The 12,280-nt window shown below is 40.8% G+C and overlaps 1 protein-coding gene across 1 annotated transcript; it reads right to left on the bottom strand.

The window, feature by feature from the left end:
- Positions 1-796: 796 nt before the first annotated feature.
- Positions 797-6,418, bottom strand: LOC138595808 (phospholipid scramblase 1). The gene is made up of 7 exons (XM_069667248.1): positions 6,391-6,418; positions 5,679-5,768; positions 4,894-4,936; positions 4,574-4,794; positions 4,231-4,392; positions 3,553-3,714; positions 797-3,066 (listed from the first exon to the last, which is right to left on the bottom strand). The coding sequence occupies exons 2-7, from the start codon at positions 5,745-5,747 to the stop codon at positions 3,037-3,039; spliced, it is 687 nt and encodes a 228-aa protein (XP_069523349.1). The 5' UTR covers positions 5,748-5,768; positions 6,391-6,418; the 3' UTR covers positions 797-3,036.
- Between the last annotated feature and the right edge of the window lie 5,862 nt (positions 6,419-12,280).

Genomic DNA, 12,280 nt, shown 5'->3' with positions numbered 1-12,280 from the left:
AAAAAATGTTATTTAAAAAAACAATGGCTCGGGTCGCTGTTTAGCTCAGTTGGTAGAGCAGGCGCCCCATGTACAGAGGCTACAGTCCTCGTCGCACTGATCGCAGGTTCGACTCCCGGTCTGCCGATCATTTGGTGCATGTCATCCCCCGCTCTCTACTCCCAACATTTCCTGTCTTTCTTCAGCTGTCCTATAAATAAAGCCAAAGGCCAAAAAAATAATCTTTAAAAAAAAACAATGGCTCAACACAGTCCAGTACTGATAATATCCCTGGACATGCCGACATCAGCCCCTTTGAATGTTGGAAAATATTTCCACAATATTGAATTATGGATTTTAACATAACTTTCTATTCAGCCTTGCTCTTTCATTTAGTCCCAAAGCAGCTTTCTTCATTGATGTGTGATTTTATAAAAGCTCAAAAAGGTGGTTTTAAACGAGAGTTCTTCCCAAGGTTAACAGCTTGAGGTTAATGGCTAACCCGAAAAGGGAGTAAATTAAATGTCTCGGTTCCCTTTTCATCTTTCCCTCAAGGACATCTATGTTTGATGTAATCGGCCCAATCAGCTACTCTGCAGGCTACATTTTTGCAGCAGAGGAAAAATGTATTCACATTACTTGAAAATTGCTGAAAAAGGTGAAGGTGGCAATTACAGCTGCTTTTGAACTGAACTTATTAACAAGCAGTTACAAGGTCGTTTACAAGGTCTGACCACTGTAACACTGAAAATATTCAGGATCTAAATTCCAAATGGATTCAGACAAACAATAAAGACAACTGCACGGATCACAATTCTTTTGTTTATTGAAGTGTTTCCATGGACTGTTTGCACAATTTAAGCTAAGCTCACAGAGTTAGTTAATATTAATTGCATGACTTAATGGTGTTTTAGTTCACAGTATTAGTGCAAAAAGTAGAAGAATAAGTTTTTTAACTGTTTCTCTAAATATATAACTGACTGGGAACAGCTACTTTCCCTTTGTATCACATTCTGACTTTCATTTTTGGCTTTTAAACACAATCAAAGAGCCTTCAGAGGATGTAGCACCAGCATCTTATACTATCAGTGCAATCAACCAAACAAAGACATGATCACTGCTGGTCTTCATGGCAAGAATGTAATTCAAATCTACTTCAATTTTAGTGGTTTCTAAACAACTTAAGGGCCCGTTCAGACAGGACGCGTTTTAGCAGCTGGGGGCGGCTTTTTTGTCATTGTTTTCAATGAGAGGCTTTTTGCACGCTGCTTTTGCTTTGCAGAGCGCCTCGCTTTTTTTCTGCTCTGTGCGCCTCGCGTTTTTAAGGAAACGCTCCGAGCGCCTCGAGTTGAAAAAACCTTCAACTCAAAGCAGAAAAGCGCCCGACGTCATGGGTGTTTTTTCTCATTGTCCAATCGGATGAAAGGAGAGGCGGGCCTTCTGTCAGTTTACAATGTAACGGTTAGGTTAATTACAGCTAATGATTCGGTGGTTGCCTTAACAACAGTAGGAAAATAAGTCGGGTGTTTACTTCCACAAAAAAGGCAGTGCGGTGTGCCTCGCGTTTTACAGCCTGCAAAGCGCGTTCTGTCTGATCGGGCCCTTAGGCCGTAAAAAAAAAAGAATGCAAAAACATCCAAATTAAGTACTTAAGTTGTGAATTTAGTCTGCAAACATGAGTTAAAAGGCAGCATGAAGATCTATTGACAGAGATAAGTTAAGTCCACGTTGGCTCTTCCAATTGGCAGATAATCATGTGTTTTACAAAAATAAAAGCCTCTAAGCTTTTAAGAATTAATATCTGTTTAAAATGACTTATGGTGGATGTTGTTTTCAAAGTTTTCCAGAACCATGAATGACAAACGTGAAGAAGAGATATTTTTAAAAGGATAATACAAAAGCACAGATGATCTTTGCTACAATACTTCACCTTATACCATCTCTAATCAGAGTGATGACCTAATCCTTAAATCAATAATGATGAATTAATCTGATTCAATTTGATTCTGACCAATATTCAAATTGACACATCATGAAATGTAAACAAAATATGGGCATTTAGATGATTTGACGTGCAAAACCTCCAAAATATTACACATCTCATAGAATATTCATAGTATCAGGTGCAGGTGTGTAACTCCTAGAGCCAGTGATAGCCACTAAAATACAATAGCATGCATCAACCTGAGTTTATCCCAAAATATACAGTGTCATCAGAAACGTATATTTAAATAAAAACGAGGGCATGAGCAGGTAATGAGTTCATCCATGTGGGCTGTGTTGGGTTATTCTCAAATGAAAAGCTAGCTCCCTCTTGTGGACAAGACTGGGACAGCACGTTAGGCTGTAACCCATCAGTTCCCAAAGCTCTCTGCAGAGCTTTACAATTTATAATTCAGTCATAAAAAATATTATTGTATCCTATGATAGTTAATCACACACACACACGTACGCTAATGGCACACAGACACACTCACAGATAGCAGTGCGCACACACATTGCTCTATGTTGACGTACGGTTAAACACAAAGTATATATATAATAAAATATAAATCAATAAATAAGAGCGTTCAATATCTGTACTAGAAACTACTACATTACGTGTCCTTCAGTGTTCGTACAATATAGCTACACGAGATTAAAACTTCTATCTGACTGACCCTCTTTGCAAACTTATGACACCTTTCTTTCTTTCACAGACTGTATAGCAGCGCTCGTCTGTAATGCTGTTCCCTTTTCATTTACTTCTATACTGATGTTATGCTTCTATTTAAGGTTTATGAACTAAAGGTTCTGTGCCCATAATGTAAACGCAAATGAAATCCTGCACTGTGCCGTCACAGCCCTGTAACGTGTTCAAACAACCAACCTGAGCAGCTTAGCCTTAAACAAACCTCATGCAAAAATTATAACACTTAGGTAGGTTTGGTACTTTCTTTAAACGATCTGTTTGAAGGCCGTTCTATGTTAGAGCATGTGGGCCTGATCATTATGGCTTTGTGGCCTTGTACTCCCAGGAATGTTGTGTGTTGCTCACATGGAGATCCTGTTTGGCTCCTAGTTAGTCGTCTCAAAGAACATGAAATCCTGTACATGAGACAAAAACGGGAAGAAAGTGTTAATAAGAACGCAAAAGCATCCGCCTTTCTGCAGTTAGAACATATCAGCAAATGTATTCACTGATGCGGCACTGCCAGATTACCTGTGAGAACATGCAGAGATTTAGCATTTAAGCATTTAAATGTGCTTCTACAGAAAGTAGCTCTGAAAAGCTGTTCTGCATTTGTCATGATTGGGGTGAATTCAGGTCACATTTCCCACAAAATGTAGGCTAAGTGGTGCATTAAGTGGTAGGTACATGAAATTTCCGACTACCAGTGCAGAGAAGCACATCATCCGCCATGAAAGCAGGGTCAGACGAGGCCACTGCATCTGCAACAGCCACTTTTTGGCAATAATTACTCCTATTTTACTTTTTCTAAAATGGGAAAAAATACAGGACTTTTAACTCCACAAATCGTCACTTTTCTTTCACACTGATTTACAGCTAAAGACACGTTTTACTTCACTTACAATTAGAAAACATGCGCCGATCATGACAGCCTTCATTCTCACATCCAGATCCATGGGGAACTGGATACCGAAGTTGTCCGTGTCTGTGAACGCTTCCCGGAGGAGTCCTGTCCACTGCTTGCTGATTTTCCCAATTTTACTGACTTCATCCATTGTCAAAATCTGCAGAGAGAGTTAGAGAGAGAGAAAAATGCTGATGTGTGGCATCTGGGTAAAAATCTTTCCCCAAAGTTGTTTGGTTTTGTTGGAGGGAGATCGTGGAACAATTCATAATCCTGTCAAATTGCAGCGTTTTGCCTGCTGCAAAAGCAACCCGAGTTTTGGATCCTCGGTAGTGACATCAAAGCAGCTAGGGATGGACCAGGATGGTAATATCATGCTTCAGTTAGCCCTCCTCTGGGTCTGGTAAAAGGTCTGTATCACTGACCCAAATCCCCTTCACAGCTCAATCTAATAAAGAAGCTGAGGCGTGGAACAATGGCCGCACTGTACCACACAGGAGCATGCCCTGTGCGGTGGCTTCATCCGAGCTGCAGCCTCGCTCTGATTGGAAACATATTTCCTGCTTCAGAGCGCGAGGAGGATCCCTTACAAAAAAATGTCCAGAGGGCGAGAATGTAACCGTGTCGTGTTATGTTTTCGCCAATTTAATGGATCTCTGTGTTTAGATAAACTCACCTCAAAGTCAACATCTGGAAGGCAGCTCCATCCACAGAAGGGCCCATGGATCTTCAGCACAGGCTCGCTGTGTTCGTTCGTGACGATGAATTTAGGGGAGAACGGGTGCCACTGTTGTACAACGTACCCCACTGTGTTACCAGGGGGAGACTGCACCTCCAGCTGAGTGAGGGATTGTGGGAGAACAGGGTGTGATTTGTAGTCATATCCGCACAAGAAATTGTGTTTTAAAGAAACATGTAAAACTAGACGCCGTCAAGTGTAAACAATAATGATACAGTGAACAAAAAACACCTAGAACACTGTTAAATCATTAGCATGCCTCGAACGTGGTTTCACTCACCTCTTGTAGACAGCATGGGAAGAAGCAGGACATGCACTTTAGCGGCCTGGTGACGGTGATGACCTCTTGTCCGAAGTTGTCGAGGACGTGGATGGTGAAGGAGCGCATGGGGCCGCAGCACTGTCGACTCAGACAGTCGTTCTCCTCGACGGCGTAGAACACATTCTGGCCCATGCTGTTGCGTACTTCATATTTGTTGTTGCTCTCGAAACCAACAAGGGCTGTGTGGACAAAAAATGAAGATATCATTGCAAAACAGACCAGCTGCAACTTTAGTAAATTATGTAATATCTCAAAATATGGATGTTTACGAACTTTACCTTCAACAAGCTCAACTTTCTGTTTGATGAGCAGCTGATCCACCTAGAAAACCAGATAATCACATTTAAATGTAAGCATTTCTTTCCTTTTCAATGTAGCAGTTCAAGGGAGTAGGTGTAGCTTGAGGGGTAGGTTAAAAAAATAGGCATAAACTTGCATAACAATTTACATTACGACAGATTTTGTAGGCGCTAAGCCGTCAAAATAGAGTACTTCTTTTTGCAGTAGACCTTCACAATGTTTATTGACATTGTTATGTACTTTTTAAGCATCACTAGTGAATATAAATGTGTCAACAGAGTGCACATTATAGCCCTTTTTTACATTAGACTTTTTAGCATATCACAGTGGGACAAGTGCAGGTGTTAGCATGCCAATAGTAGCATTAATGATGGCTGTATTCCATTAAGCTGCTTCAATTTTACCATTAAAGTTATTATTAACACTTTTTTCCTCCTGTTATAAGTAAAAATGTCTGCTGTGAAAAAAGCCCATAGTACCCTATTTTTTTTGGCTTTCAATTCCTTAATGATGGCTCTGCTCTATTTAGTGTCCCAGGTAGCCTTGACTGTTAGCTAGCATGCATTATAGCAGGAAACTGACACAGAGGCAGCTAAAGGGAACACAGCCATCGTTAAATTGATTAATTGCAGCTGTGCTTTTTTGTGTGTGACATGACAAGATGGCCTGTGACCAATGAACAGACTTTATGAAGTAAATACTTGTATTAAAATAGCCCTATTTGAAAGGAGAAAGACACAACTTCCAATAGTTTTCTTCGTACCTGAGTGAGGTATTCTAATCCGGGTGGGCAGCCTGGTATTCCCGGGTTGGGCACAGCATACATATCCATTTTGTTAAACTGGAGGGAGACCTGTTGATAAATGGAGTGTTTAAATGAGAAACAGCGCCATCTTGTGCTACTTTAGACAACACTCATAAACAAATGGAGATAAATTCCGGCGGTAAAAATGGTTCTCTTTTTGATTTTGCTGTACTGTCATGGTAAAATTAAAACCCAGGAGCACCCGTGTCCTCTGAAATACAGTCTTTGTGCCCTTGTAACGGTGTAAACGAGCAGCAAAGCGGCTCGTGCCCAGCTTAGGGGGGCGGTTGCAGACTTACATGGTGGGCGACACAGATACTAATCTTGGTTGTATGTGGAAGTGACGGGCTGCTGACGGGAATACAGCACCATGAGAAATCCTCTTACTCCCGTTGTTTACAGGGAAACAACAGGCCTAAAGCTAGCGCGAGCTACACCGCCAGTAATCGATATGTAGGTCATCTCTGTGAATGCTTGGGATAAAAAATGTCATGTTTTTTTACTCATCGGCTGGTAAAGAGGGCGCACGCTGAGGTTTTGTCAACCTACTTCTTCTTTTAAAGGAGACGGTGACTTGTTTAAAACTAAGAGTAACGCTTACATTACAGTCTATACAGTTCATACACGCTACAAAACACACAGCGGATTTATTTATAGCGGAATTACTCACCGATATTCACCTGCTACTTAAAATAATAACAGGCCACTCCGGAACCAAGCCTATGGAATAAACCTATAATCTCATTGGTCGACGTCATCGTACTTCCCATAATCACGCGCCAATGACAAGGCGGAAGTGTAGAATAGAACTCAACAGAACAGAACAGAAGATCCTAGAACAACGTGTATTAGAATATGTTACACGATATTATAGAAATAATTGACGTTTATTTTTAATCTCTAAACAACAAACAGACTAGAAGCTTAAAAGTTTAATTGGGTGTGCTTCAGGATAATTTATATTTATTCAAAACTAAAAGAGTTACATTTCTCATTACAATATTATATCAGTTTATATGCACAATGGGATGTTTTACCAAAACAAAACAAGAATCTTATTCATTTTCTGCTAAGGAATATACTGTATAATAGGCCTACTGTTAAGCATCCTAAAGTGTCGACACTTATGCACTCACTATGCTCGTATCATGCACCTTAATAAGAATCAATCAGTCTTATTGGCCAGGTATGTACACATACAAGGAATTTGACTCCGGTTTAACTTGGGTCTCTATGTACAACCATTAAACATTAAATATTAAACTACAAGCCAACATTAGATGTTAAACTCATATGTACACGCTACAAGAGACAATGGTGCAATGATGAAGAGTGCAAAGGATGCTGAAATATAATGAAATATATATATATATATATAATTATGTTACAGAGGACATGAGGTAGATAGTTTTCCAGTTTTTCCAGTAAAGAACAGTGTGCATAGAGTCATGTCAGATGAGGGATGATATTTACATGATTAAAAGGTGTGTCCTTTAAACTGAAATGAAGACGTAGCTTTTATCAGATAAAGTTACAGAACATGATGAGCTGTGCGTCTCTGTCCTTTAACATCTTTCAGCTGTAGTGCTTATTCAGTAGGCTACATTAGGTCAGAGGTTAATTGCAGGAGCCTCCTTTTTTAGAAGAATTTTTGTAATGACTTTACATACATGATATTATATATGTTGTATTGTATAATGTTATTAATTTACAGGTTTTTTACGTCTGCAAGTTGGCTTAATACAATCTAACAAAAGGTAAAAAACAATATTGTTAAAGTCATAAAAAATATACAGTAATGGACTCAGATTTATATGCTGTTTACAAAGATACTAGTGTTCATTTATGTGAATAATGCTAAGCTAACTGAGTGCATGAGGTCTTCCAATGAGACATTCAAGTTTTTAAATATCTTATCTTACAACCTGTTATCTTAAGCATTTAACATAAACATTATGCATGTTTGCATATAAGAATATGTTGGACAATGGTCTTACGATATTTGTAGCCAGAGTGATGTAACTCACTGGACATCACCTAAAACCATAACCCATCAGTGTAGGAAACTTTTGATTAAAATGTAATCAAGGACTGAATGTGTGTAAGTGTATGGTACGAAATCATAAATGTAGGTCATACAGGAGACTAATATTTAGAATATGAGTCTGTGCAGATATTTAGGCCATATATTCTATAAACAACAGCACATATAAATCATAAAATGTTTGTCTATAGAAGCGCTGCATGTGTGGATGTGTAGATGCAATACAAAATGAGTGAATGCTGTCCTTCAAGAATAGCACTGCTCCTGCGTTAAGCTTATATTTATACTATCAGATGTCATGCAGTGATTCTGTTACATCTTCTGTATTTCAGCAAATTGCATGTTATGAGAGAGACAGTAGTTTTGCTCTGCCTACAATGCAGAGGGAGAATAATTGTTAGCAGCTGCATCCGCAGAGCTGTTCTCCACACTCGGCTGCAAACACAAGCAGAAGAGACACAAAGTTCCCTGGAAGTGTTTGTGCACAGATGATAGCTGCACTCATCAGCTGGATTTGATGTAGTTGATGGCGTGATGTCCCAGCAGAAAACATGATACAAAGTGTAATAACTTAGTCATGAATGTTTTAGTCTGTTAATGTCATCCTGTCATCCTCTTCTTGGTCGATTGATTTTATTGTGCTCAGTCTATTTTTAAAAGGAGGCCAGAGGAACAGCTGCCTTTTAGCAGTCATAGTGAAGGCCCTAAAGTTTATATGTGGTTCTAACAAGTGATTTTTGTTTGATGTGAATTCAGTCATTTATCCCAGATTATAATTTGTTTCAGTGCACCAGATTGCTCGTCTATTTTGAAATGATCAACCCTATATCTATAGGCTCAATATTCTAATTGTATTGTCATTTATTGGTCCATTGTTTACACAGATACAATCTTTGAACACATCAGCTATTGGCCTCTGGGAGTGACCCCAACTTTCCAGGGCTTCCGGTGTAGCCAGTGATAAAGGCCTTCTGGCTAACACTTCCTTTTACGTGCCCAGCTTTGTTTACAGTCACACAAGCAACTTGAGAAGCGAATATGGAGTCCGTCTAAGGCTTGAGATATACTTGCTTTGAACTACGTGTTCCCATACCAAGCGTTCCCTGCGTCTGTTTGGAGCGTCCGCTGTGCGCGTCTTCAAAACTTACGCGAGCTGCAGTATGCACATGAACGCTAAGGTTCAGTACAGTGTAGAGGCAGGGAGGATGTGGAGCAGCAGGAACAACAATGGCAGAAAGTTCTGAAGACAAGCTGGTAAACGAAGTCCACAATATCCACATCTGTGTGATGTGTCATTGCCACTGCACAGCAACCAACATGCCTGTCAAAATGTCGACGTGGAAATTTGCAAAATAAATGGAAACAAGTCCAGGACAGTTTGACTTACAGGTACGTCTGTTAACGGAGGAAAATAACATAATAAACATAATAACCTCCGTGTTGCATACGGCCTGATCTCTCTGGTGTGCCCTCTAGAGGTATCCTCCAGTATCACGCGTAGTGCATAGACGAGTATGTGAACAATTACATTCATGACGCAGCCAGTTTTGTCCACGAACAAGGCCAAGCAGCAAGCATATCTCCAGCCTAAGAGTAAGATTAGCTGCACTTGCATGCAGATATCTGTTTAAAGAGCAGATTACATTCTGCCCTTTCTGCTCTCCAGACGGACTATTTTTCCAGCATGCAACCAAAGCCTGCTGATACGTGATTGGTCAATACGACTCAAATGTACTAGAAATGGAAACCAGAACTTCTGATACCAAAATCCAGTTTGGCGCTTACAGATTCTTCATTTTTCTACCATGTCAAGTGAACTTGAATGTCTCACTATGTGAATTAATTACAAGTGCAACGTGAAAAAGTTAAAGAGCTTTGACTTGATGGTTTCGAAGTTGAAAAGTCACTCATAAAAGACAATAAAAAAATTTGCCTCCCGGGAAACTGCTTATATTTTTCTGCTTTAAAATGACAAAGCAACTTTACATCAAGTTAATTTTTATGTTCCAAAGCTGCTCTGCGTCTCATAAAACTCTAATAAGACCCTGTTGGTTCTTTAAAGTTGAAATTAAGTCCCACTGTTAGACACCTTAAGGCAGAAACATAACAGAACTTTAGAGCGAAGTCTTCACACAGCCTGTGTGCACTTGAACTTCATCTGTGGGTTATTGTACCTTGTATCCACTGGAGAGCAGTGTTGAGCTAATGATGCTCAGCTTCATGTTCATTACTAAGACTAATGCAGAAATTGCCTTTTCATTGTGATACAAAACAGCCCCAAATACACACACATGCTGAATATACACACAGTACACACACACACACACACACACAAATACACTTACCACTCTGTTACAAATGACGTGACGTCGGCAGGTCGAGTTTCCTTATTTGCGAATACAAATTACCTGATTTCCTCAAGCGCTACTGATTTCTGCGAGAAACACTAATGAGAACAAATGACGGCTTGCGCGCGGATCTGCTGACACTTCAGGCCCCGACAACTAAAAACATGTTTTAATTGATTCATGTTAAGGTAATTGCCTTTAGTGACCTAACACGGCCTGGAAAACACTGCAGGCACAATGAGTGTTTTATCTGCTGTACAAACAGACACATTTATGAAACAAACCTTTTTTTTTTTGGTGTATTTTTTTGCAATATTTTCCAGATTTTAGGTGTAAAATAAAACATCCAAGGCCTGTTTTATAACCCTAACTGCTCAGCCAGCACTCACACTTCTGTTCTTCATCAGCCCGATCAAAACAAAGTAATGCAACGACTTTAAAAATGGCCGCGTTCTGCGCTCCCATCTGAATAAACACCCCTGACAGTCAGGGGTCTTTGAACGCCACTCAGATTGTCTTTCGGACTCGGAGAGCCCGGTTCCTCCCACCAGGGGTTTGTTTGTGTGTCCGTGCGCACCGCTCGTACAGTACACTCTCTCCACATTCCTACCTGTTTTACCATTTCTCTGTGTGTTTGTGTTTTTCTGCGTGAAGGTGCTGCTCTTTACCCGCTTGGGTAATCTTTCGTGCACTCCTAACGAGGTTGTCATATCGGGCGCATAATGAGGAGCCTAAAGATGAATGTAAAAACGCCTCCATTACAGCGCTTTCATCCTGGTGTTCATTAGGTTAGCATAAGGTTACAATACATTACACCGGTCCCAATGTTCCGCACACTGAATTGCATGTGTCACTGAGGGGTTTGTGTGTTACTTTGCACACACAAATACCTGCTTAAAGCTTCTCAGCTTAAATCAGACTTTTTTTAAGAGATGTTTGGTGAAGATTTCTTCCAAATCGTCCGAATGTATTGTGTGTTTTCATCACTCTGGACGTCCAAATTCTCCCCTTTTGTTATTCCGTCTCTGTCTCCTCACCTCTGCCCATCCCTCACCTCCCTCCCCTCCCTTTTTATTTCTCCCATTTCTGCACCCCTGTCAAGTGCTTTGTTTGCTGTGACTTTCCATGCGGTTATCTGAGCGCAGACAGTATGCCTCGCCCTGGCACAGGACCTCAGTTTCCACGGCAACTTTATAATTGTTTTGGATGCGTTCCAAGCGCCACTGGATACCGAGGCATTATTGATGTCAAAAGAAACATGTATGAAATGAGGAGATGTGGAGGCGTCCATATGGTTCTGTACACAGCCTCATGCGAGGCCATTTAACCGTTTTTCAATGGGAGTTTTGTGATACCGCTGAATGGATCCCACATGTGTCGCGTGATATTTCATAATTTTGATCTTTCTGTTTCACAAAGGGATAATAGCGCGCAATGCAAGCCACTGAACTGTGCAATATTTCCCCCTATTCATGTCATTAAGTCATTGTCACAGTGTGCACGGCTGGATGGAGTATGGCGACCTGACTGAATACAATACGTCCATCACGACGCTTTAAAACAGAAACGTGAATAGTGAAAGTCCATCTGAACACATGAGGGGGAAATAATAAAAAAAGAGCTGATGGTGAAGTATGTCGCTGCCGGCCTCATTCACTTCAAGAGGCTTTTGTTTTGACAGGAGAGGCGGTGGGCTATGAGTTATCCCACTGCTTGTCACCATAACCATATTGTGACCCCCCCACCCCTCCCTACACCCCCTCTAACTCTCTATCTCTCTCACACACACACATATGCACAGCCTAGCAGCACCTCTGAGCCATGAGCTGTGGCCACATTAACCGCAACGCCGCAACACTCATTAAAATAACATATAGTGTCAACAGCAGCGCGGCCCCCGAGTGGATAACCCCAAAATGCTTCTTTTTACCACACGAATCCTCTTCCGCCCTCCGAGCCGCCTCTTCCTCCCGCTTATGAAACCTCTTCCTCTCTGCATACGACAGAATATGTGATAAAAACCGAACCGAAATGAGGTCCTGACTGATCTTTTTTCTCTGATCTCGAGCCTCCCCTCCCTCCGCTTAATTTATGACCTGTGAGGAGGAACCCAGGGAGTGAGAAGTGAGTGAGACTGGTGTGAAAGCCCTGAATAGAGCAGGGGCAAC

The sequence above is a fragment of the Semicossyphus pulcher genome, unplaced genomic scaffold, assembly GCF_022749685.1.
Source record: "Semicossyphus pulcher isolate SPU_LCO1_2020_fin unplaced genomic scaffold, fSemPul1.0.p SCAF_18, whole genome shotgun sequence".
Lineage (NCBI taxonomy): Eukaryota > Metazoa > Chordata > Actinopteri > Labriformes > Labridae > Semicossyphus > Semicossyphus pulcher.
This window is presented reverse-complemented; position numbering and strand designations above follow the sequence as displayed.

Excerpts from the sequence above, each read along its gene's own strand:
- LOC138595808 (XM_069667248.1), bottom strand. The coding sequence starts at position 5,747 with ATGGATATGTATGCTGTGCCCAACCCGGGAATACCAGGCTGCCCACCC. Across the intron at positions 4,937-5,678 it reads GATTAGAATACCTCACTCAG|GTGGATCAGCTGCTCATCAA; the intron begins GTACGAAGAAAA and ends CTGGTTTTCTAG. Across the intron at positions 3,067-3,552 it reads TCGGCGCATGTTTTCTAATT|GATTTCATGTTCTTTGAGAC; the intron begins GTAAGTGAAGTA and ends TCTCATGTACAG.